The sequence below is a fragment of the Lathamus discolor genome, chromosome 21 (assembly GCF_037157495.1).
Source record: "Lathamus discolor isolate bLatDis1 chromosome 21, bLatDis1.hap1, whole genome shotgun sequence".
Classification (NCBI taxonomy): domain Eukaryota; kingdom Metazoa; phylum Chordata; class Aves; order Psittaciformes; family Psittacidae; genus Lathamus; species Lathamus discolor.
In genome coordinates, this window is record NC_088904.1 from 163,425 (window position 1) to 187,096 (window position 23,672).

At 50.4% G+C, this 23,672-nt stretch overlaps 1 protein-coding gene across 3 annotated transcripts in view; it reads right to left on the reverse strand.

Moving 5' to 3' along the window:
- Positions 1–526: 526 nt before the first annotated feature.
- The window catches only part of PIP5K1C (phosphatidylinositol-4-phosphate 5-kinase type 1 gamma), a 34,555-nt gene continuing 11,409 nt past the window's right edge, over positions 527–23,672 (reverse strand). The window contains exons 2-18 of one of the 3 annotated variants that reach the window (XM_065699933.1): positions 20,340–20,371; positions 19,047–19,133; positions 18,609–18,739; positions 17,908–18,025; positions 15,346–15,498; positions 14,367–14,666; positions 13,656–13,861; positions 12,271–12,354; positions 11,746–11,794; positions 10,695–10,779; positions 9,626–9,787; positions 8,607–8,748; positions 8,279–8,311; positions 7,098–7,202; positions 6,790–6,943; positions 2,812–2,895; positions 527–2,437 (exon numbers count right to left, since the gene is read on the reverse strand). In XM_065699933.1, coding sequence (XP_065556005.1) covers positions 2,435–2,437; positions 2,812–2,895; positions 6,790–6,943; positions 7,098–7,202; positions 8,279–8,311; positions 8,607–8,748; positions 9,626–9,787; positions 10,695–10,779; positions 11,746–11,794; positions 12,271–12,354; positions 13,656–13,861; positions 14,367–14,666; positions 15,346–15,498; positions 17,908–18,025; positions 18,609–18,739; positions 19,047–19,133; positions 20,340–20,371 — 1,928 coding nt within the window. In that variant the 3' untranslated portion in view covers positions 527–2,434. The remainder of the gene's footprint in view (positions 2,438–2,811; positions 2,896–6,789; positions 6,944–7,097; positions 7,203–8,278; positions 8,312–8,606; positions 8,749–9,625; positions 9,788–10,694; positions 10,780–11,745; positions 11,795–12,270; positions 12,355–13,655; positions 13,862–14,366; positions 14,667–15,345; positions 15,499–17,907; positions 18,026–18,608; positions 18,740–19,046; positions 19,134–20,339; positions 20,372–23,672) is intronic. The other 2 variants (XM_065699934.1, XM_065699935.1) reach the window with 2 other exon arrangements.

Genomic DNA, 23,672 nt, shown 5'->3' on the forward strand with positions numbered 1-23,672 from the left:
AGAGAGGCTTTAGAGCCTCCTGAAGTGAGGGGAAGGAATGAAAGTCTCCATCAACAACATTGAAGCCATCTTAAACAAAGTGCTTGATTTCAGTTGGCTGGAAAGGCCCGAGGGGGACAAACCCCACACCTGCAAGCCCGGTGGTTCCAGGGTGGTGAGCTCAGGCCAGGCCACCCGAGCCCAGCTTCCTGGACTCCTCCAGCACAGAACCCAAGAGCAGCATCTGAAGATGCACAAGGGATGGGCTCCCTCTGGCCTCTCTACACACTGCATCACTTCGAGAGGAAAAAAAGGCTGAATTCTCAACATTTTGAAGCCTCCAGCTTTCAGCCCAGGGGCAGGTTGGGCTGTAGGTATCACTCTTCCTGCCTCCTCTCCTCTGAGCTCCTGGAGCGCTGCCCACAGCCTGTGGAGCCCAGGGCTGGCACAGAGAGGGGATAAGAGACATTCCTCAGCCTGCAGCAGGGCTGCCATGGAGCAATGCTGGCAGCTGGGTGAATGAGCCATCGAGGAGTGACTCAAAGGGGAGAGTTAAAGACTTCTTATAGATGATTTGGTAAATACATGAATACATCTAATGTCAGCAGCTTGCAAGATCTGCAGCCTGTGCTCTTGAGAGGAGCACACCTTACAGCCTTCAGCATCTGCAGGTAAAGGGGAAAGTCTGGGTTCTGCACTGCTAGGCAAGAAAACAACCATTCCTGAAGATCCTCACCAAGTTCAGCACGTGGCAGCAATTCCCACCAGCCCAGTTCCCCTCTGGGATCTGAATTAAGCTGTCCTGAGCACTGCTGGGAATTCAGACTGGGAGAAGGGTCCCTTTCTCACCCTCCTCTACAAGGAATCCCAAGGACAGTCTGAACATTGTAATGAGAATAAAGACATTTTGACCCTCTTTCTCAAGCAAGGCTCATAAAGCACAGGAATGAGACCTGGCTCCTTCTGGTCTAAAGGATTTCCTTTCTTCTCTCTAGGAGATGAGGATGAGCTTGCTGGAGTTGAAGACAACGCTATGGTGTGTGCCCTGCTGGCGGTTGGGCAAGCCTTAACACCACCTGGTGACACCAAATGCCCTTGCTTTAAAGCCCTCCTGAAGCAAACTATCTCAGACAGCTGAAGCAGTGATTCCCAGCAGCTGATGTTACCACAGGCAACATCCCAGTCACCAACACAGCCCATGAACACGGCATGTGGTGGCAGAGCCAAGCTCCCATTCCCGCCTCCAGTGCCTCGCTGACCACCCTGAGGTACATATGATCTATGTGAACCCAATCATTGTGCCCCTCCAAGTACACCCATGAGCATGCAAGGTGCTAAGTGGCTCCAGCGGGGATGCAGTGTCCAGCCCAGGCACAGCTGGTCCCAGGAGGTGCACGTCTGTGCCAGTGTGTCCGGTGCGGCAGTCAGTTCAGATGAAGCGTTGGGACTCGGAGCACAGAGTGAGGGTGATGCAGTGGTGCAGCACATGGTGAAGGCAGAACCCAGCACGACAGCCAGAGGCGAGCTGACAACATCACTGTCCCTCGGGATTGGTCCAGGATTGTTCTTGCGGCCCCCACACAGTGGCACAGATTGAGAGAAGTCACCAGTGATGCTTTAATCCAAGAAAATTGGCATGGCTACTTTGGACTACTATAACATGGGAGTGATTCTATTCCATGGCCTTTAATACATTGCATTTTCATAGCACCTTTCATCCCAGGGTTTAAGTGCTTTAACGGAAGCAGGTACTGTGCACCCCTTATCATGGGGGAAACCGAGGCACAGAGTGGTCAAGTGACTTGCCTTAGATCACTCGGCAAAACCGTGGCAGAGTCTGGACAGCCTTAAACCTCCCGACTCCATCAGTTGGTCAGACCATGCTGCTGCCTCCAGTGAAGCCACTCCGGTCCCTGCCCTCCCCAGCAACGTGCTCCTACCAGTTCTCCAGTGAGGTCTCACACTCCTTTCTGATGCACAAATATATGTCAGGAAAAGAAAAGAAACAAAAAAAAAAGGGGGAAAAAAAAAGAGTGCAGTAAACTAAATGTTTAAAAAAGCACATTTGTGCTGTCTCTGTGCAAAGGTAAAAGAAATAAATACACGGTTAAAAACTTAAAAAGGTTCACAGTATCACACATGGATAGGTAGCTAGGGTAGTGCACGTCTGGAAAACACTGTATTACTACTCAGGATTTTCTACACCCTGCTGCTGCCTCCCTCAGGAGCTGCGGGTGGTTTCCTTTGCTGCCCACATCTGGGATAAGTAGAAAGACACGGTTATAGTTTTGCTCCATTCTGAAATGCAGTGCCTGGGATCCTGCAGTGCAGCAATACTGGTTGGTGTCAGCAAGCTCTTCCTCATCCCACTGGAATGGCTGCATCAACAAAAAGGGAACACATCGACCTGCAGAGGGAATCGCTGCTCTCTGGGGCTTCTGTGTCTGCATAGAGATTACTGCAAGAGGCAGAGAAAACAGAGTCAGCACCTGCCCTCGGCCCTGTGTGTGGTTCCATGTGAGCCCAGCCAACTCCCCAGAATCACATCAAGCATGAAAGAAATCCCAAGGGTGTAAATCTTGCATCCTCCAGTAACAGCAACCCCACTGGAGAACTTCAGCTCCCCAAAGCTCTCACTGCACCACACCATTCAGAATGAGCCACAGCCCCTGCTCTGCCACCACAGGAGATCTCACCTGCTGCCACAGAGCTGACCCAAGTTGCAGCAGGGCTCTGCTGCAGCCATGCAAGAGCCCCTGTGCTGAGGGGACACAGCCACAAGCTCTGACCTCGACCCACTGGGCACCCAGCACCCGTGTCTCGTACACTTACTGTATCGCTCTCCTCATCAGAGACAGAGTGGAGCTGAGCGCTATAGTGGAGCGGGGAGTAAACCCAACTCCTCTCGTCTGTCGGCTGTCAGAGTGGCCAGAGACGGTGGGGAGAATGCAAGGAGAGCAGCAGCAGAGCAAGGAGCAAAGGAGAGAAAAGGGAACAAATAAAAGGAGAAAATAAAAAGAGTAGGAAACAATACATAAGAACAGTCCACCTGAGGGAGAGAACTGAGCTTGGTGCCAGCTCTCAGCAGAGGACCCTTCCTCATCTTTGGTACATACATGGGACAGCCCACCAGCAGCTGACACTGCACCCTGCTCCCCTGTAGCAGGGATGGCACAATGATTGCTCTTGCAGGGACAGCTTTTTAGAGCTTTGAGATGCGAGAGAAACCTCAGCTCCCTCCCTGCCACAGCAGCACCCCTGCTCTAGAGCAACCGAGAGACACGTGGCAAGGACTTACCTAAGGGCAGTGAGAGAGCTCGTGGTTCTTGCTACCCACTCCCAGCCCTCAACTTCCCTTTTCCTGAGCCATGTGCATGAGACAGGCTGGCATCTTACAGTGAAACATGGTCTGGTTTGCTGTGCCTTCCCCCTTCCCTGCAGGCCAAGCAAGGCAGCAGATGGGTGGGTTAGACCATGGTGGATGGTGGCCACGGAAAGGAAACGGTTATCACTGAGTGTCTTGGAGACAGTGGAGTGATGGGAACGAATATGACAAAGGAGGCAAAACATAAGTGGATCTTGGAAAGAATAAGGGGGAAGAGGGTGCGTGCCAAGGGAGCTGGTTATCACAGCACTGGGCATCGTGTGACAAGACACTTGTGCTACTGACACAGCTCAGAGAAGCCCTGAAGGATTCAAAGGCTGGTGTCTGCTTCCCGTGTTCCTAGGGGGGACCCCACTTCTTCTGCAAATGGGCTCTTTTGTCTCCAGAGGTGCTCCCAGAGAGAGGAAACTGCACCCTTTGAAAGCCTGGTGTTTGCAGAGGAAGAGAAATGGAACTGGGTGCTTGGAAAAAGCCTGGAGGTGGCTTAACAGTCTACAATGTACAAGAAACTAATGACAAAAAGCCAGAGGAGCTTTGAAGCACTGGGCTCCACATGCTGAACCCCATCAATAACTGCAGCTTCATTAGCAGAGAATGGAGGGAAGAGCAACCTTGCCTGCAACTTCTCACAGGGCTCTGCTAGAGGTGCAGAAAAGCTCAACATTGCATAAGACCTCCCCCACATCCTGTTGCTCATCCATCCCGACTGAACTGCAGGCTCCAGCCAGCCTCTTCCAGAGCCTTTTGGGAGCTCAGATGCATGCAGGGAGCTGCAAACCCAGAGGAGACATAAAAGAGCATCTGGTGCTTGATATTAACTCTCCTGGTCCTGGGGCAGCCAAACCAGGCTGAGGGGCAGGAGGAGCTGCTGGGGGGTGTTGCCCACTTGGCCAGGTAGGTGCAGCACTTTGTGATGCCATCAGGAGCACATCAACGGCCCTGCTTCCCCATGCCCACCACTGCAGGCAATGGCAGGACCACGCTATACAAATGCTTGTGCTGAGGCTCTGGCACTGCCTTTGAGCAGATCAGCTCTCCCAAAGCCTGAGAAGGGAAGCAGTCTGAGCTCTGGATTCAGCTCTTAAATACTCAACTGCTTCCCTGCATCCTATGGCAAGGAAAGTAAAACCCCTACTGCTCCCAGAAAACCTGCAGTGAGGAGGGAGCACACTGGTGCTGTTGAGAAGGGCTGGAGAGCTGAAACAACACCTAACCCAGCAGCAACTCCTTTGGCTGTAGCAGCTGCTCACCATCCCTGCCATGAGCCTAAAAGCTCAGATTTGGGTTTTTAGCAGCTTCGAAACATCTTAATGGTCTCTTTGGAATCTCATCTGGCTTCCTGGGCTGAGTCTAACATTACCTACAAAGGCTCAGATGCCTTTCTGGCCAGTTCTGGTGCTTGCAAGTTCATCCGAGGAATGGGTGATAGCACAGCCCATACCATGGCAGAAGCTGTGGCACCAGCCTGCAGAAAAGCAGGACAGAGCACGTGGTCCTGCAAGATCCTACAGGGAAGATCCATTTGTGTGATTCCAGTATGCTCCCCTGGTTTCTTCTGCACCACATGACACACAGCCCCAGCATCCAAGGGAAAAGGAGCACTGGCCCCAGTGTTTCAAAGCTGCAGCTCTGCTCCCCTATGAGCTGGCACGTCCACTTACACTCCCAGAGGGAAGCCAGGTGGTTCGGAATCTGTGCTGGCGGGGAGAGTAAATCCAGTACCTCCCATCTGTGAACTGGATGGCCCCAGGAGGAGCGAGGTGAGAAAGGAAACAAGAGGGGAAAAAAAAAAAAAAAGAAAAAAAAAAGATGATGTGAAAAAGAGAATGAAAGAGAAAGCAACAACCACCGGGTTGGACAGCTCCAGGCCTGAAGGGCTCAGCGGGCAGGAAAGCCGTGCGTGGGAAGAGCAGTGCCCAAGCCCTGCCACCAGCTCTGCACTTTCGTTCCCCTGCAGGTGAACAGGAGGATAAAGTGCTCTCCTTTCAGGAGCAGACTCCCAGAGATCACAGTCTGCTGGGACTTGACAAATCACCCCTTGACCATCACCCTTGGAGCATTCCTGGCAGTGAGCAGCCACAGCTCCAGTCCTGCTGCACTCCCATGCTCCAGCTCAAGTGCTTTTCCAAGGACAGCGCCCATGGGAACCCAAAATCAGCTTTTCTCTTCATCCCAGCAGTGAGAAACACTCCACAGCACACAACACACATTTAACACAAAACAAGGACTCGGATGAAGTATGAAATGCTGATGAGCAGTCGGTCACGCTCTCTGGGAGCACATACTGCACACAGATGGTTTCCTCGGGATAAAGAGGACTCCCACAATTTGGTGGGTGAGTCCATATGCCCAGGGACATGGACGAAGAGAAGGTGACCTTTCCTATAAGACACTTGCCATTGGAACAGGCAGCTTACAGCCAGCTGCCATCCACAGGCAAAGAAAGAGCGGGTGGGGTTGGAGGGAGTTGTTGGCATGCATAAAAACCCAAACCAGACGAGCCTTTAAAATGGAGCTGATTCCTTCCACAGCTCCCACGAGCCTTGGGATGACTCGGCAATGAGTGAGCAGCTCTGCAGCAGAGTCATGCAAGCACAGGGAAAGGCAGACATTGCCATTTTTAGGTTAGCCTGAAAGAGCTCATCACAAGGGCTCAGCTCAGCTCCATCACCACATACCCAAAAGCAACATGTCGGAGCAGGAAGGATATGGGCACCTCCTTTACTGAGATGGTTCCAGTGACTGGACACAGGGGAGAGCTCTCACGGTCAGACTCTCAGCTCTGCTTTGGGAACCCACAGGGCATGTCCATGTGGCTAAAAACTCTCCTCTGGTCTGTAGAAGCTGCTCAGACATTGTGATGGCTGACTGAGGAACAGCTCCAGGCTCCACAGCACTCTACTGCCAACCAGCAACCACCTCACTTACTCCCTGTCTCAGCACTAGATTTCCACTGCATCACCTAATGTATCTGCCTGCAGGAAAAAGAAAAGCCAGAGTTCACCAGAGCCCAAGGTCAGCCCCACTGCAATCATCTCCCTTCTGGCTCTAGGCCACTGTGGCACATTTGAGCTCAGGAAAGCAGCCGGGCTCTCTGGCTGAGGAAGGAAGAACCCCTCAGTTGCACTTACATTCACCCTGGCTTGTCCCAGGAGTGAACATGGCCTAGATAAACTCTTCACCCTGCTTGGAAGTAGAGCAGCACACCTATGGTTACATCCACAGCAGCAGTGCCACCCATCTGAGCCCTACAAGATGCTGGTTTGCATTCTTCAAGGGTTAATCCACTTGCCTCTACTCAAAAACCCACCCAGTGTCAAGATCTCAAGGTGCTCAACATGCAGATGGCACTGCCCTGCACCCAACCGCCTCGTCCAACCTTTCCCATCACGCCCCTAACTGGCCAGGCAGGGAGAGTGTCTTACAAAGTATATGTCTGTGACTGGCACATCATCTTCATCCGAGGCCTGGCTGGCTGGTTCCGAGGCCTGGCTGGCTGGTTCTGAGGCCTGGCTGGCTGTCTCTACCTCTATAGTAGCTGTGGATGTTACAATGGCACAGGCTGAAGAAGCCGCCTCTCTGGAGGGGGGAAAACATGATAGAGTCTATCAAAAATGAGCAAGCAAAGCTATGATTTACTACAGAGGTGCTGGAGATGCTCCACTGTCACATCCAGGACCAAATGACACCAGGCAGGGGTCTGCAAAGCTGCCCAGCATCACAGAACACTCACTCTTTGCCATCTTCTTCAGGAGCTACGATCTCAACATCACACTTGGGCTCCAGCTCGACACTGATCTGCTGAAGCTCCTCCTCAACCCGCACCTCCTCGTGTGACCTGGAAACCAAAGAGCGAGGTGAGAAAGGAAGACAAGAAGAAAGGGATTAAATAGCCAGTGTCAACGGAGTACAAGAGGAAAGAGAACTGGTCTCTGGGGAACACCTGTGCCCACAGTTTGCCTGGCGTTATGTATCAACCACACAAGGGTTAAAGCCTCTGACTTCTTCTGAGACTCCCAAAGCTGCCCAAGCACACGCCAGGGTTAACACTGGATTTACCTGCACATTCAGGAGCTGTCTGTGAGAGTCTTCAGTTTAACACCTTATGCTATTGCAGTAACTGCCTGTGCTAGCAGGGCTGGCTCCACAGTCCTCATGGGAAGGAGAAAATGGCACATGCTTGGGAATAAAACGAGCTCCAGGTTCACTGGCAGCACTGTCCTGCTCTGTGCCACCCCTGGCTGGAAGCCAGAGCCAAAAGCCAGCACTTCCATCCAGCTCCATGCCAGGCAACTCACTCCTCTTCCTCTCAAAACCCCAGAGGGGATTCCCCAGCAGATCAGAATAAGCAGCTCTGGGGAGACCTTAGAGCAGCTCCCAGCACCTATAGGGGCTACAAGAAACCTGGGGAGGGGCTTTGTAGTAGGGCCTGTAGGGACAGGCCAAGGGGAATGGTTTTAACCTGCCAGAGGGGAGACTGAGATGAGCTCTTAGGCAGAAGCTCTTCCCTGTGAGGGTGCTGAGGCGCTAGCACAGGGTGCCCAGAGAAGCTGTGGCTGCCCCATCCCTGGCAGTGCTCAAGGCCAGGTTGGAAGGGGCTTGGAGCAAGCTGCTCTAAGGGAAGGTGTCCCTGCCCGTGGCAGGGGTTGGAGCTGGAGGAGCTTTAAGGTCCCTTCTAACCCAAACCATTCTGTGATTCTGTTTTCCTCACAAAGCACTGAGAGATTCACTTTTAAGGAAAATTCTGTCTAAATAACTGGGATCATTTGATTGCAGGAAGCAGATCATCATCCCTGCAGAGGACCGTGCCAAAATCTTGGGGCTGCTGGAATTCACATTCAGCCCTTCAAGAGACATAGGGATGAATTTGAGGTTTCTGTACAGCAGTTCAAGACAAGATGAGACTTTCCTTACCTGCCATCCTGCCCTGAGGAGTGTGTACGCCTCCTGCAGAAGGAAACAAGAACAGTAGAGTTTAAGGAGTGATTTAAGACAGGAATCCTGTACTGCTCCCAGCTCTAACTCCCCACCCCATGAGGGAGATGTTCTGCTTAACAGCTGACACTTCTCCCAGCAATAATTAATCCCACCAAAGCTGTGTCTGTTTGCTCCCAGGAGAGGTTTCATTAAAGGCAGTCATTAACATTCCAGATCACAGGGCAGCTGCTGAGATGTGCAGCATGAGGAGGATCTGCAGCTGCCTGGCTGCAGCAGGGCAGGGATGGGTGGGCACTGTACTCACCTGTACCTGGGCTGCTCAGAGGTCTCCGAAGGGGATCGCTCGGGAACAGACAGAGATGTTGAAGACAGCGTTGTGGCTATGGAAGCTGTGGTAGCTTCTTCAAAGGAAGGAGGTGTGCAGGGTAGCAGGTCTGGCCTGCCTGCTGGTCCAGAGTGGAGGGCAGGAGAGACAGAGGAAGAAAAGGATGAGTAGGTCAAACACCAACACCTCATACACCAGCCCTGTGAGAGGCTGCTCCACCATCAACCTTCCCACCCTCCCTGGGACTGCTCACTTCAAATACAAACTGCAGGAAGTTTAGCTGGGTTCATGAATGCAAGTGTCTTCCAAAGCATCCTCTAAATGAGAGCCAGTAAGCACCATTCCCACTGGGACAGACAGACACTACAGGAAATGTAATGCCAGTGAAGGCATCTCACTGGCAACCAAAGCTGGATTAAAAGTCTTGGATCACTGGAGATAAATATCCAAGTGAATTAAGGGATGAATCCAGTGCTTGCTGCCTTGCACTCGAGGAGCCTGCCCTTCACCAGTCGTGTAAGGCCAGCCCAGATGGAAAGCAAACAAAAGGCAGCACAGAACCAGGTAAACTGTCTTTTTTCTGATGGCCCTTATAACTATTCAGACACTGTCATTAGAGTCCTAAAGCTCCCAGCCCTTCCATTGCACCCCTTTTTTTAAGGGCTATGACTGCTGGTGCCTTGCAGCAGTGACACAAGCAAGCATTTTTACTCAGAACCATACAGTGCTGCAAAGAAGGGATTCAGTCTTCAATGCAGAGGAGCTGCTTCCCCAAACAACTAACTCCTGGTGCTGTGACCAGAGAGCATACTCTCACATTCTCCCCTGTCCTGGTGAAGCTTAGCACCTGCGAAGACACAGCAGTGAAGAGCAATCCATCAAGGAAGACATGGTCAGTGGACAGTGGGGAACTTGACAAGGATGGGGGAGGATCCTAAGGAATTGCTACAAGAGAGAGGGTAATCACAGGGCCATGAGGCACCACACCAGACCATTACCTTCATCGTCAAGTGTGGGGTAGCTCCGGGCTGCACGAAGGTCATACTGTGTCTCATCCTTTTCAGAGGGAAGCTGGCTAGCTGAAAATGCAGCCGTTGGACCAGCAGTCTTGACAGCCAGCAAGGCACTGCGCCCTTTCTTTGAGGGAGATGACTTCAGAGCTGGACGACAGGAGGGAAAGGAGATGAAATTCCTACCAGCAACCACAGTGGATGAAAAGCTGCCTGGCAGAAAAGGCCCCGGGCGTGCTGAGTGATGGAGCTGAACATAAGCCAGCTTGTGCCCAGGTAGCCAGAAGGCCAATAGTATCCTGCCTGCATCAGCAGCACCAGGACAGTGGTTGTGCCCCTGTGCTGGGCACTGCTGAGGCCACACCTCAAATCCTGTGTTCAGCTCTGGGCTCCTCACAAGAGAGACATTGAGGGGCTGGAGCAGGGCCAGAGAAGGGCAGTGGAGCTGGTGCAGGGCCTGGAGCACAAGTGTGATGTGGAACGGCTGAGGGACCTGGAGGGTTCAGTCTGGAGAAGAGAAGGCTCAGGGGGGACCTGATCGCTCCCTACAACTGCCTGTCAGGAGGATGGAGCCAGGAGGGGGTTGGTCTCTGCTTCCAAGAAACAAGGGATGGGACAAGAGGAAACAGCCTCAAGCTGCACCAGTGGAGGTTTAGATGGAGATGAAGAACAATTTCTTCCCCAGAGGGTGCTCAGGCATTGAACTCCTGGCACACCAAAGGCAGTTTACCCTTCCTAGAGGGAGAGAGTTCTCCACCCTCTGGCACACATACCCATGTAATCTGCAAGTGCCATCTCCCGAGGGCTGAGTGTGAGCCAGCCTGCGGGGAGATGAGAGCTCCTGGGGCCAGTCTGAGCAGAGCAAAGCAAGCCATGGCAACCGGAGGGCTTTGCTCTTCCCCCCAGTGGAGAAGCCTGCTCAGACTCTACCCCAGAAACCCTCCACGTGGACCAAAGCAGCACAACTGCTTTGACTCATCACGAGGGCATACTTACTTACTCTTGGGTAAGAGTAAGTAAGGGCTTATGAGGGCTTACTCTTGTGTAAGGTACTTACAAGAATTCTTTCGGAACACTGTGTTGGTCATGAATTTGAAGAACCTCTCTGCGTAGAAGCTGGGTCTGTGCACAGACACCGTGTCCTGCAGAGGCAAAAAGCAGTTATTGCATTGGAAAATTACCCCTCAATGCAGAATTTCTGTCACAACCAGCAGAGTCTCTTCTATTTCAACACTTAGCCCTGATAGAGCCTTAAAATGGAAAGGCTTAACTGAAATGAGCTGATTAATGCTATAAATAAGCCTGGAGCATTGCCTTTGATTTGATTGCATTTTATTATATTCTGGCTGTAACTTTAGAATGGATTTTGGTGATTTTATTCCTTAGTAGCCTTCTGGAGTTTTACACACATGACATTTCTCCTGGCTCTGCTGCCATTCAAGGCACATCCAGGGACCTTTCACATGGCACCGACCCCAGCGTGCAGCCAAGTTTCTCCACACATCTCACAGTTAGCACTTTTAAGTTGAAAATCATAAACCCGGAGCTGTCTCTGTCTCTGCTGTTTCACTGTGCCACTGTGACTCGGCAGCCACACACTTCCTTTGCCTTATTATTTAAGGGAAGCCAGGATCTGTGATGCTGAGAAGTAGTTTCCACATCCAAGGTTGTTCTTTTGTAAACGTGCACACGGCTGCTGCAGGAGACATGGCAGCAGGGAAGCACTGAGAGGGATTTATTAGCAGATAGTTACTGGAGTGGAAACAGTCAAAGAGAGCAAACAGAGGACTCCTGAATACACACCCGAATGCACACAATGTGTGTGTACAGCTCCTGGTGTCATGGGGAGGAAGAAAATGACAGATGGGAGTAGAGGAGGAAAGCTGGTAGCACAACAGCTAAACATGCAAGGAGGTGGAGTGAGCAAGAAAACCTGATTGGGAATAAGTGGCACTACGCCTCTCTGGTGGCATAAGAGGCAAGAACTATTCCTTCCATCAGCTTCAACTGTGCCAGTTCAGGCACTATAAATAGCAAGGTAATCAGCAGCAAGTAGCACAAAGGAAGCCAAGGCAGGTAATCCTGCCATGGCCTGGACAGACACTCACCCCGTCATGGACAAGGGCCTTCCAGGTATGTTCTAGCCTCTTGATGAACCTAAATTCCAGGGGAAAAGTGAAGAGAAAGGGACAGATTCAGGCACATACTCTATGTCAAAACCACACAGGGGAGATCACTGAGCTGCTAACAATTCCTCCTTCATACAAGTGCAGCTTTCCTCCAGCCAAGACAGGTCGGCTGAGCACACTGGCACCTCTGAGCCAGGTCAGGACTGCCTGGGAACCCTACAGGGAAGGAGAGCTGGGCTCCAAGAGGAGCAGAAAATCAACTTCGAGCCCTGGATTTATGATGCCTTGGAAACCTATTATACCTTAGAGGAATGGTTCTGCATCACCAGCTGTTCTAAGGACAGGATAAGAATCCACGGCCCCCGCCACGCACAGACAGACAGCTTTAGGCAGCCTGCCTACTCATTAGCAAACCCTTCAGCAGAGGAAAACCTTGCTGCTTCCATTCAGGATTAAAATAGATGTTAACATCCTTAAAGGACAGACAACTGCAAAGTTACCTACCTGTATGATTGAAGGATATCTATTATTCCTACATGGAGCAGGAGACGCTCTCCTTTGCCATTCACCGCTGGGATTCCTCCCATCCTGCAGGCGGAACAAAACTTCAGTGAGTGCACCCCAAAATAACACTCTGAGCTCTGCAGAAGGGTGGGCAGCAGCAGCAGCACTGAAAAGAGGGCTCTGATATGGTGGTCACAGTGTAAAACCTGCAAAGCCACTTTTGTGCACAACCAGGGGAAGTCACTGACTGACACAGCACATCTCACACCAGCTGTCCCCAGGGTTCCTGCCTGCCTGGATCACCAAACACCCACAATCAGGACAGAACCAAAGGTGACAGCTCTGCCTGGGCCAGGCAGCACCACATTGTCTTCTCTTAGCTACAGGACTTCTTATTCTGGGGCTCAGAATATTTATCAGGTCACCGCAAGCTGCCTGCCTATTAGGGCAGCAAACTTTCGAGGATGAGGGTGTTTCCAGATCCATCCACATTAACACCAGTCCTGTCACAGGTGCAGCAACCACAAGCCCCAGCATACAACAAAAGAATGCCACTGGAATTAATGATGCTGCTTGGAAGAATGGAAATACCAAAGCATTATCCTGGCTCTGCTGTGACTGATCCTCCATCAAAACTGGAGCAGCTGGTTTCAGACACCAACAAAGAGCAAACTCTACCACTTGTTAGCATGTTTGGTACCCAGAGCCACAGAGGCAGTCATGAGAGCCACAGGGCAGGCACAAGACAGGTTCTGGGCAACCCCATCAACACACAGCTCCACCAGTTACTCCAGCATTTGTCTGCGCTGCTGTCTGCTAACCCCATGGGGATGGCCTCAGGAAGTTGTGAATGCTCCAACCCTGGCAGTGTTCAAGACCAGGTTGGACAGAGCCTTGGGTGACATGGTTTAGCATGTGGTGTCACTACCCACAGCAGGGGTGCTGGAACTGGATGATCTTAAGGTCCTTTCCAACCCAAACTATTCTATTCTACTGCCAAGGATTCCAGAGATGGAGTGATGGAGAATTAACTCCAAGCTCCTAGGGACAGGCTGATCCCTACTTCCCCTCCAGTATTAGGATGCTCAGCTAGAACTGAGCAAGCTTATGCTTCCCAGAGCACAGGTACATGTTCAGAGGCTGTTACAGGAGCTGCCAACCTATAGATTGGCCTAAGAAGAGAGATATGAGGCTGGAGTCTTCCAGCACTATTTCCCACCTCAGCTTCCCGCTTTCACACCATGCTGCTTTACTGGCAGCAGTACCACAACCCCCAGGAGAGATGCTCACTCTTGACAGTTCATATGGGCCTCATTTGGGATTTACTACTCCAGCCTCCACATCTCCACCCCCCCCTCCCCCAAGTGAACCAGGTTTTCACCTACGCGTCATCTGTGTCTATGGACTCCCCCCGGACAGCCCCACCCTGGATGGACTCCATGGCCGTGGAGTAAAGTGCCTTCTGCCCCACAGGACGCTTCTCATCCGACGTGCTGTGGGCTCCCTCGGACTGCTGCTCCCGTTCTTGCTGGTCTATGTTATGAACCCCAAGCAGGAGGCTGTAGTCCATGATTTTAAAGCTTTCCAACACCTACAGGTTAGTATTGAGTTTAAGAACAAAGACAAAATATCAGGCCAGCAGCTCAAATGCAGCACAGATACCAAAGCATGGGACAGCCTGTCCACATCCCCTCTATCTTTGCCAGAGCCTGAACAGTTCTGAATCAAAAGTCATCTCTGAACTTGATTGAATGGAGTCTGGCCATCCCACAATCAACCCAACGGGCCAAAGGCTTGCAAGTAACAGTGTCGTCCCATGTATGTGCTGCACACTATACAGAAAAAAAGTATTTAGTCGCAACAGATCAGCTTCAAGTGGAGCAGACTGCCATGATATGAGGCACCAGGCAAAGGAATACAGCCTTAGTCCTCAAAGGCTGTCATGAAATCCAACTCCACTGCTTTGCTTTCAGGGAAAAGCACAAGAGAAGGGATCTATCCTGCTTTGGGGTTAGCAGATTAGTAAGCTTCTCAATCATTTGCTCTTTGTCATGCTTGAGAGCCATGGAACTTCATTAACCTGCTCCCCTCCTTACCAGGCAGTCACGTTGCAACGTTTTCACCAGTGCAGTGAAGGTGTCTGCATCCAACATCAGGCCCTCAGGTATGTCTTGCATGAAGTCTAGATCCTTGTACGTAGGGCTGGACTTTTCTTTTTCCTTCTTGGATGCCCGGCGTTTATAGGTGGAGCCTTTCAGGTCAAACTTCAGGTGCATTTTCACCACACGAGGCAGGATGTTGTTCATCACGACCACACGAATGTTTTTGCCCCCTGACTGCACACAGTAGAGTCCATAAAACTTTGGTAGCAGTGTCCGGGGGTTCTGGTTCAGGTTCTGCAGAAGGGTTGGGAAAAAACATAGGGAAAGGTCATTGTGGCAGAGAGCTGCTGTGTTCAACATGTGTTACAGAACCATGGAATGGGTTAGGTTGAAGGGAGCTTAAAGCTCCTCCAGTTCCAACCCCTGCTACAGGCAGTGACACAGCAGCTTGCTCCAAGCCCCTGTGTCCAACCTGGCCTTGAACACTGCCAGTGATGGGGCTGCCACAGCCTCTCTGGGCACCCTGTGCCAGCGCCTTCATAGTGAACAGGTCCTGGAACAGTCAGATGCGAGGTCTTCATTTAGAGCTCTTCTCAACTTTACATGAGAACTTACTGCACATGTGACAAACTCCTGCATTTCACTGGCTTTAGGACCTGAAAATACCACTATGCCTTGAATACAGGGAATGGGGTTTTCAGCACTCTCTGCACAAATAACCAAGTCTGGAAATTCCCTGCTTTCCCCATCAACAGCAGCTAAAAAAGGGAAACCAAACTGGAGGAGAAATAAACATAGCAAGTGGGAACTTCAAGTTTAAAAATATCAGCTCTCTTCACCTCTCCAGAAGTCAGAAATCAAGAGCTGTTTTCTGGCCCAGGATAAACCAGGGACAAGGGCTTTGCAAATACTTGGCAGGATTTGTGCTTCTGGGCCTGGATTTGTGTTAACATTGGTGCTGGGGGGTACACACCATGTAGTAGCCAGGAAGGAGCTTCTGTAAGAATTCAGCTTCTTTGTGCATCACAGTTTTTATGATGAATTCATCGTCGCTGGTGACGTAGAACAGAGAACCACTGGCACCAGGGTTCGACAGCTCTATCAGAGGTTCATTACATAGCGAATACTAGGGAGGAAAAGAGAAAAAAGATCATGTTTTTAGGCCTCACTCATTGCACACTGAGTCCTACACCCTTGAGGGCTTTCTCCAGCCAGGAAATGAAGGGGTAGCAAAGCTTCAGTGAGAACTATTTTCATTACAGAGTAGGTCTAAGCAAAGTGGATGGCCAGTTTACTATTAGAGACTGAGATTACAGTTCAGAGCATCCCAACTGCTGAGGATAAAGCTAATCATCTGCTTTCAGCAACATCCAGGCTTCATAATGACATCTTCTCTTCTCCCACTGTGTCTGACATTTAGGCTTCTTTCAGAACATCACCACAAGTGCAGAGGGAAAGATGGGATTTTAAGAGACATGACAATCTGCTCAGGGTACCACGTATCGCTGTGCTGGAGGGAAGAGAGTGCACTGTATATTCTCAGCAGCCTCCTCTGGCTTTGTGCTCCCTGTTACAGAGAAATCCCCATCTCACCCCTCAATCCTGCTGGAAACACATGAAAAGTATCAGACCAGGTGTCCAAACAAGAAGAGGGTCAGTACAGTGTAAGCACAGCAAAGGGGTTGTTGTGGTTTAAACCGAGCCACACAGCTCGCTCACTCACACCCCCTACTTTCTCCCTCTTTCTTTCCTTCCTCCCTCCGCGTTCCCCGCTCCCGGAGGGATGGGGAGGAGAATCAAGAGAATGTAACTCCCACGGGTTAAGATAAGAACAGCCCAGTAACTAAGGTATAACACAAATCACTACTGCTACCACCAATGATAATGGTAAGAGAAAATAACAAGGGAAGAGAATACAATACCACCCACTGAATGAGTTCGACCCCCCTGAAGAGAGCCCGTGCCCTTCCAGGTAACTCTCCGTTACATCCTGGGCATGATGTGCTGTGGTATGGAATACTTCTTTGGCTAGCTTGGGTCAGGTGTCCTGTCTCTGCTTCCTCCTGGCTTTCCCTCCTCCCTGGCAGAGCATGAGGCTCAGAAAGTCCTTGGTCAGACTAAAACATTTGTGTTATCAGCTCTGTTCCCAGGCCAAAAGTCAAAACACAGTGCTGCACCAGCTACTAAGAAGGAGAAAAATGACTGCTACTGCTGAACCCAGGACAGGCGTCCAGCATCAGGAACTGGATTTGGAGGCCATTTCTAGACATCAGTATGCAAACAGCAGGTCCTCAAATGAGCACATGGTTAAAAAAGAGGAAAGTGCAAGCACACAAATGCCCTTTGCAGCAGGTACCAACCCTAAGGTAACCGTGTAGGTCAAATTCAGGCCAGCATCACGTCAGAGCTGCCACAGCAAGAGGTAAGATAGGGAGAGGGAGGGAGGGGATGTGAGGCACATAATCAGAGCAATAAATTCACTGCTCATCATTACATACTGAAAACGGCTTTCAGCTCTGCACAGATTAATGATCCAAGACTTTATCAAGTTAATTATCTCATGCATAATTAAAGGCATTTGCTGCTGTGGCAGGCAAGAGACAATCAGGGGAAGCAGAAACAACAAATCAGAGCTGTGACCTTTGCAGTTGAGGCAGGCTCTTTGCCTCACCCAAGTTTTGAGCCACGCATCAAATCAGCCAGTGTTATTTTGGGTGGCACAGATGGGGACCACTGCTGCTGTCAAACCATGCAATGGCACAGATTTGTTTCTACTGGAAGGTGCTCAGCTACAACTGCTCCTGTCTACAGCTGAAGTCAGAAAAAAGGCCTATTAAAAAACCCTGTGCTCATTTGGATGTGTTTCCTTCCCTATCTCAATAAATGTCCTTCAGTTCTAAAGAGCAGGGCATCATACACATGCAAAGGACCAACTTCAACCCCAGTGTACTACAAGCCCCGACAGCTTGTATTAGTGGGTATTTTAAAAACGGCCTTTCCAGCTCTAAGAAGCTTTCTGAGCGCAAGAACAAGCTGTATTTTACTCTGTCTCTGTAAGATGATTAAAATAACTACAACTCACATAGCTCTGGAGTGAGTACACAAGGAAAAATTTCCATCTTTGTCCTCAGAGCCCAAGGGGACTTACAGGTTGCACCCAGCAGAACACCACTCCTTGCGCTTGTAAACAGAGAGTTACTGTCACCCAAAGCAGCAGAGAGAGAACCCCACTGCACAGCTCACACAGCACACATAGATACAGATCATTCCCTTTCCCTCTAGTGGAACCCAGCTACACCTCTTAGCAAATGAAGACACGGACTGAGTGCTGCTAATCTTCCTGGGACCATCACTGGATCCCCTCCAAAACCGAGCACAGTATCTAAATCCATAGCTTGTTCCCACTCCTTGCTGGGATCAGAACCATTCTTTATCTCTTTTTCTGTCCCTTTTAGGCAAGAATAGGTGGCAGCCTTGATTTAGGGGCAAATTTCTTGTCTCAAAGGAGGAAAGAAAGAGAAAGAACAATCCATACCAAATAATCATCTGGACGAATCCCAAAGAGTTCTCGGAAGTACCGAAAAGCCACTGGTGCATAGGTCTTGAACCTGAAGTCAGCATAATGGTGAGCTGGAGTGAGATTACTTCCTTCACTGCACAGGAGAGATGTGGCATGAGCAGGGCCTCTTATTACCACTCACAAGATAAGCAGAGTCACAGCAAGGCTACTGTATATTTAAGATGAATTTGGCTTTGCTAGAAGAAATATTAGAACAAAAAACCCATCTTTCTTCTGTGGCACAACAACAGAAAATAGGTTTTAAATTATCTGAACCCAGGACACATGGTATAATTCCATGGCAGAAATTCTAGATTGACATGTAGAAAGAAAAGCATGGAGGAAGGCTAGCAAACTCAAGCAGACAGTACTGCATCTTGCATTGTACTTCCTTTCAAGCCACTGTGCTGCAGAATCTAGCACTTCCCACTGTTCTGTCTGAAGGTGATGGATGCATATTTAAAACATTCAGAGCATCCAACTCAGTGATCTAAAGACAGATGGAAGGAAGCTCTCTTGAAAAGAATCAGTGAGAAGAAAAGAAATAACTCATAGAATCACAAACTGGTTTGTGTTGAAGGGACCTTAAAGCTCCTTCAGCTCCAGCACTCTGCCATGGGCAGGGACACCTTTCATGAGCAGGCTGCTCATCTATTTTGTTTCCCTGTCTCCATTACCTTGGGAAAAAAATGCTTTCCACCACGTAGAAGTCCTGCATCAGGACATCTCTCTCTGGCTTGGAGCTCAGATTGCCGACAGTGTACCCAATCCCCAGCTGGATGGCCCCCTTCAGAGTGGATGAGGTGGTCTGGCAGGAAGTAAAAGAGCAGTGAGTATTTCACAGCAGATTACCCCAATAACAACCCATGGATTACGATAGTCACTTCTACGACTCCTGTGGGGTCAATCCCAGGCACTACACACTGCTGAACAAATTCTACCAGCTGCTGAAGAGCTGGGTTAAGGCTTCCAGGTTTGCCATGTGCAAGATTATGCAGCAAAAGTGTGCCGCACAAAAAAAAAATAAAATCTATCTCAGACTGGCAGCTACTGGGCCCCAACTTCTCAACCTACCACGTACGCACAGCAGCTACTCCCACTGCACAAAACCAAACCTTTTTGTAGGTGGTTTCACCAGAAGCATCAACGCTTCGATGACCAATCTTCTTCCCTTGGCCAGGCTGTCCCGGTAGCGATGGTCCCTGCAATGAAAGAGCATGGCTAAAGCCCAGACCAGAAGCTGAAAACGCTGAAACTCCACCAATGACATGTAGGGGTTGGTTACTCTAAAGAAGGGCCAGATTTTGGCTATTCTTTTAAGCAGCATGCAGAGAGATTCAAGGTCAATTTCCCAAGGAACAACATTATCTCAGTGTCTCTCTCGTGTGCTGCACAGACCCATCCTCTCCAAAGTGATGTCTACAGCAGACAATGGATAATTTTGTTCAGACTACAGCTGTTCTTTGTGTTTTAGCTCTGATTCAAGAACTGGAGCTATTTCTGCTCCAAGTGCTTGGGACTGCTCGTGCTAAAGGGCAGTGATTTTTCCTGCATAGATCTTCATTTCCTGCCCTGTTTCAAGCACTGAGCACAGCCAGGTTGTTTCCGAGTGCTCCCCTCCTGGAAAAAGTGGGTCTATTTGTGCACTGACAGTGCAATCAACTTCCACACAAGTTGAGCTTCCTACTAGGATTATTTCTGGGGAAGCAGAAAAGAATCAAGTGTCACATCCCTGGCAGTTCCATGGGAGGATGTTCAGCCTCCCAGGTGAGTGATGGAAAAATCAGATCAAGCAAGAATCAGTTGAACATGTTGCCCTAAACTAAGAGTGTGGGCTTCAGGGAACAGCTTTGAGGCACAGATCCTCCCACGAGATTCCCTGCTGCCAACTGGGAAGAGCTTTGCACCAGAAGGTAACAGTGATTCAGCAACCTGCGACCTGGATTAGGGGTGAGAGAAGATCAGTCCCTTGACATATTCCCTTGTTTTATGGCTTCACAAGTTGCAGGCTCCTTGGCTCATTCCCAGGAGCAGGTGATACCCAACACAGAGCCCTGCACATGTCCAGAACACAGATCCTCTATTTATTACCTTCAGGTTCTGATCTGAAAGAGGTTCCCTCAGCCAATTACTAGGAGACATCAGGGATGACATAACTAAAACTGGCCCACAGGGTGGGCGTAATCCCTTCACAACCCCTCTGTGGCTGTGGTGATGCCAACATAGGGACTCCAGAGACCTGCCACTAATTTTCTTTCTCCCAGATAACAGATCTCAAGTTTTCAGTCATCTTAAAGGTACTTTGGAATTCCGCTTTGCTCAGAAAAAGCCAGACAGAAGCGTTTCCCAGAGCTCTGTGTTCTCCTTTCCCAACACAGGATGTACAGGGCCAGCTTTACACATCTCACCTCGGTGACGGCTGCCCTCTTCGGTGCCAGACCTGAGGAGAGAAGGGAAGAGCATCAGTAAAAGTAGGGACATTGGGAAAAAGCCCAACAAGAACCCCACCAAGAAACCAGCCTGATGCTTTGCTCTGTCAAGCAAGCTGGAAAGCCTTTAAAGCAGGTCCTTTTGTTCAGTTTTCAGTTTCACCAGTGCAGAAGTCTGAAATGACAGGGCTAACCCAAACAATTCAACATCCAGAAGCAAAGATGCACATATTTTCTTAGCAATGATGTTTCTTAGAGGCTTCAGGAGACACAGTTCTTGTAAATCCCTGCTGCAGGGCAATAGGTCCAGACTGCACCAAAGAGTCAGTTCCATAAGAAGCCCACAGAGACCCTAAGGAAGCTGCTTTCCAGCCACTCAGAAGGCACTTGACAAACCACATTGATAATTGCATCTATTTATAGAACCCACATCCAAATATACCACAGAAATGAATGCATCATTTATCTCTAGCACTGCCTTGGGGAGAAGCCACCATTACTCCATTACACTGAACGGTGAGAAATTAGGGTTTTTAGACCAGATATCTCAGAGATGGAAACATGAGCCCATGTCCAAGGCCTTAAGCACTGCCAGGGATGGGGCAGCCACAGCTTCTCTGGGCACCCTGTGCCAGCGCTTCAGCACCCTCACAGGGAAGAGCTTCTGCCTAAGAGCTCATCTCAGTCTCCCCTCTGGCAGGTTAAAGCCATTCCCCCTTGTCCTGTCCCTACAGGCCCTTGTCCAAAGCCCCTCTCCAGATTGCTTGTAGGCTCCTTTAGGCACTTCTTCCTAACGTCTCATCTAAATCTTCCCTCTTTGAGCTTAAAGCCATTCCCCTTTGTCATATCAGCAAATTAATCATCAGGTTTTGTGCTCAAAAATCACTTCTTCAGCCCAAGACAATACAACTCTGACCATTCAACAAGAAGCCCTGCAGTGGTGCAGGAGATACAGCACTAAGTGAGTATTTGGCTCCCAAACATTCAGGGCACGAGCTGGAGGAACAACTCAGTACCACAGAGGAACCCAAAGGGGCAAATGGTGCTCCAAGCTGGAAGTCACTGGGAGCACACCGTGGCGGAGGGACGCTGCGCTCTCCCTGCCACGGCCACTCTCCTGCTGCACTAATCTCTATTCTGCACTTTGTCACCGTTCCAGAGCAGGAGATTAGCTTGAATTTGTGATAATTACCACAAGCTGCTCTCATCCCCAGCTCCTAAGTGTCTGCTGCTGTACATGTACCAAGAGTGGAATCAACGCCAATACTTGTGCCATGGATAAGGTGATCCAGGCACAAGGAGCTGCAGATCTCAGAGAGAAATGATGCTTCAGGTGAACAAGGGCATCACCAGCAAAACCTCCCCCCCACCCCAAAATCATCTTTATAAAATTGACTTGTCTAGGCAGAAAATGAGAACAAATCTTGCACTGGCTCCTTGGCTGTGCTCATCTCAACCAAGCTGACAGATGGCCTTGTGAGACCCGATTTAACTCCAGCTTTGGGGGTTATACAGCCACAGGAGACAGTACCCGGGTTTGTGGGGAACAGGCGCTCTGCCGTAGGAAGGTTCAGCTCTTTACAAACTGATTGAGATGATCCTTAATCGATTTGATGCTGCTTCATGAGGGGGTATTCAGGAATGTGACGAGTAGCTCTCGAAGGGGAACCCTGGGATGAAACCCCAGCTTTCCACCCTGCCTGGGTCTTGCAGCACACATTGCCTGACCTGCTGCCTTCAGCTCCTCATCTGGGCACAGCTCTGACCAAGGCTCGAGCTCCTCTGCAGCCTCAGAGCTGAATGCCTTGGTTGTAGCATTCAGGAACTCTCATCCCTGATTCAGCATCTGCTGTTTTATATGCCTCACTATTCAGAGCCACGACGCTGGCACCCCACAGGACAGGGATGGATTTACTCCAGGAAAGCCTCTGTACAGTCAGTGTCCGACACAAAAAAAGGACTCTTGAGTTTTAGCCCTGCCTCCCCTGAAAGGGCCTCCCCTGCGACTCCCAGGAGCAGCCAGGGACAAGCAATCCCATTTCACCCCCTGTTCCCCTCCTCTCACCTCCCACCCCAGCTCCATGCCTCATTTTGCCATTTCAAGCACACAGGAACCACCTCCACTTTGGGGAGGGAAGGTGACATTTGCAAACCAGGATCTGCTGCACCACCCCTATGTGCCACACTCCTTTCCCAGGCCCTTTGCCTTCTTTGGTTGAGCATAAACTCAGGAGGGAAAGGAACAGCCTGGCTTGTACAGATTAAGGGAGAGAGCTTAATGTACCTGCTAGGTAGGACAGGGCCTTGGGGCGCTGCTCAGCTTGCTCTGCTCCTTTCCACCCCTGCTCTACAGGTTCCTCGAGGACCTTGCCACCTCGAGCAACCCCCTCCAGGCTTTTGCTTGAGGGTTTTCAACTCCAAAGCCCAGAAGCTGTTCCCTCACCAGCACTTCCTCCCCCCCCCAGCCAATGATCAAGTGATTTGAGCCCTGCATGGTCCAGCCCACTGAGGGCTGCTCAAAGCAAAGCACCCAGATGGAGCACTGCCACTGCAAGGGCATTGAACACTGCCTTGAACACTGCCAGGGATGGGGCAGCCACAGCTTCTCTGGGCACCCTGTGCCAGCGCCTCAGCACCCTCACAGGGAACAGCCTCTGCCTAAGAGCTCATCTGAGTCTCCCCTCGGGCAGGTTAAAGCCATTCCCCTTGGCCTGTCCCTCTTTTTTTCTTTTACGCAGGAACTCTCTCTGCTTCAGAAATCCATCTGTTCATCCGGGCTCCGGAGGCAGGGCAGGAGCTGAAGATGCAGAGGGGCAGTTAACACATTCCTCCCTTGGCTGCAGGTGGGGATGGCATCCTGGGTGTTCACTTCCCCAGGGCCACACTGCTGATGTAGAACACACCATGATGAAGTGCTTCCTCGCCAGCTCAGCAGAAAAGCACTTACAGCGCTGCAGCCCAATTACAGCGAGAAGCGAGCAGGACAAGAGCAGGGAAATGAAACTGAGAAATAAGTGATTTGTTTCCTTGTCTCCGATCAGCTGTGGGTAGGGAACAAAAAAGGACAATTTTGGAGGGCTTTAGCCCGAGCTGCATGACACAGCAGCCAGCAAAAGCAAAACAACGTCTCATCAAGAGGAGCACACAATAGCTGATCCCCAGCAGCAGCAGAGGCTGCAGCCGCTCAGCTCCATGTTCCACTCTGTAATTATTCAATCCAGTGGGATGTTCAGGCAAACATCTGCTCCATGGGAAAGGTGCAGCCTTATCTGAACACAGTGTTCCTGCTCCTTTCCACTCTGCCAGTCACAG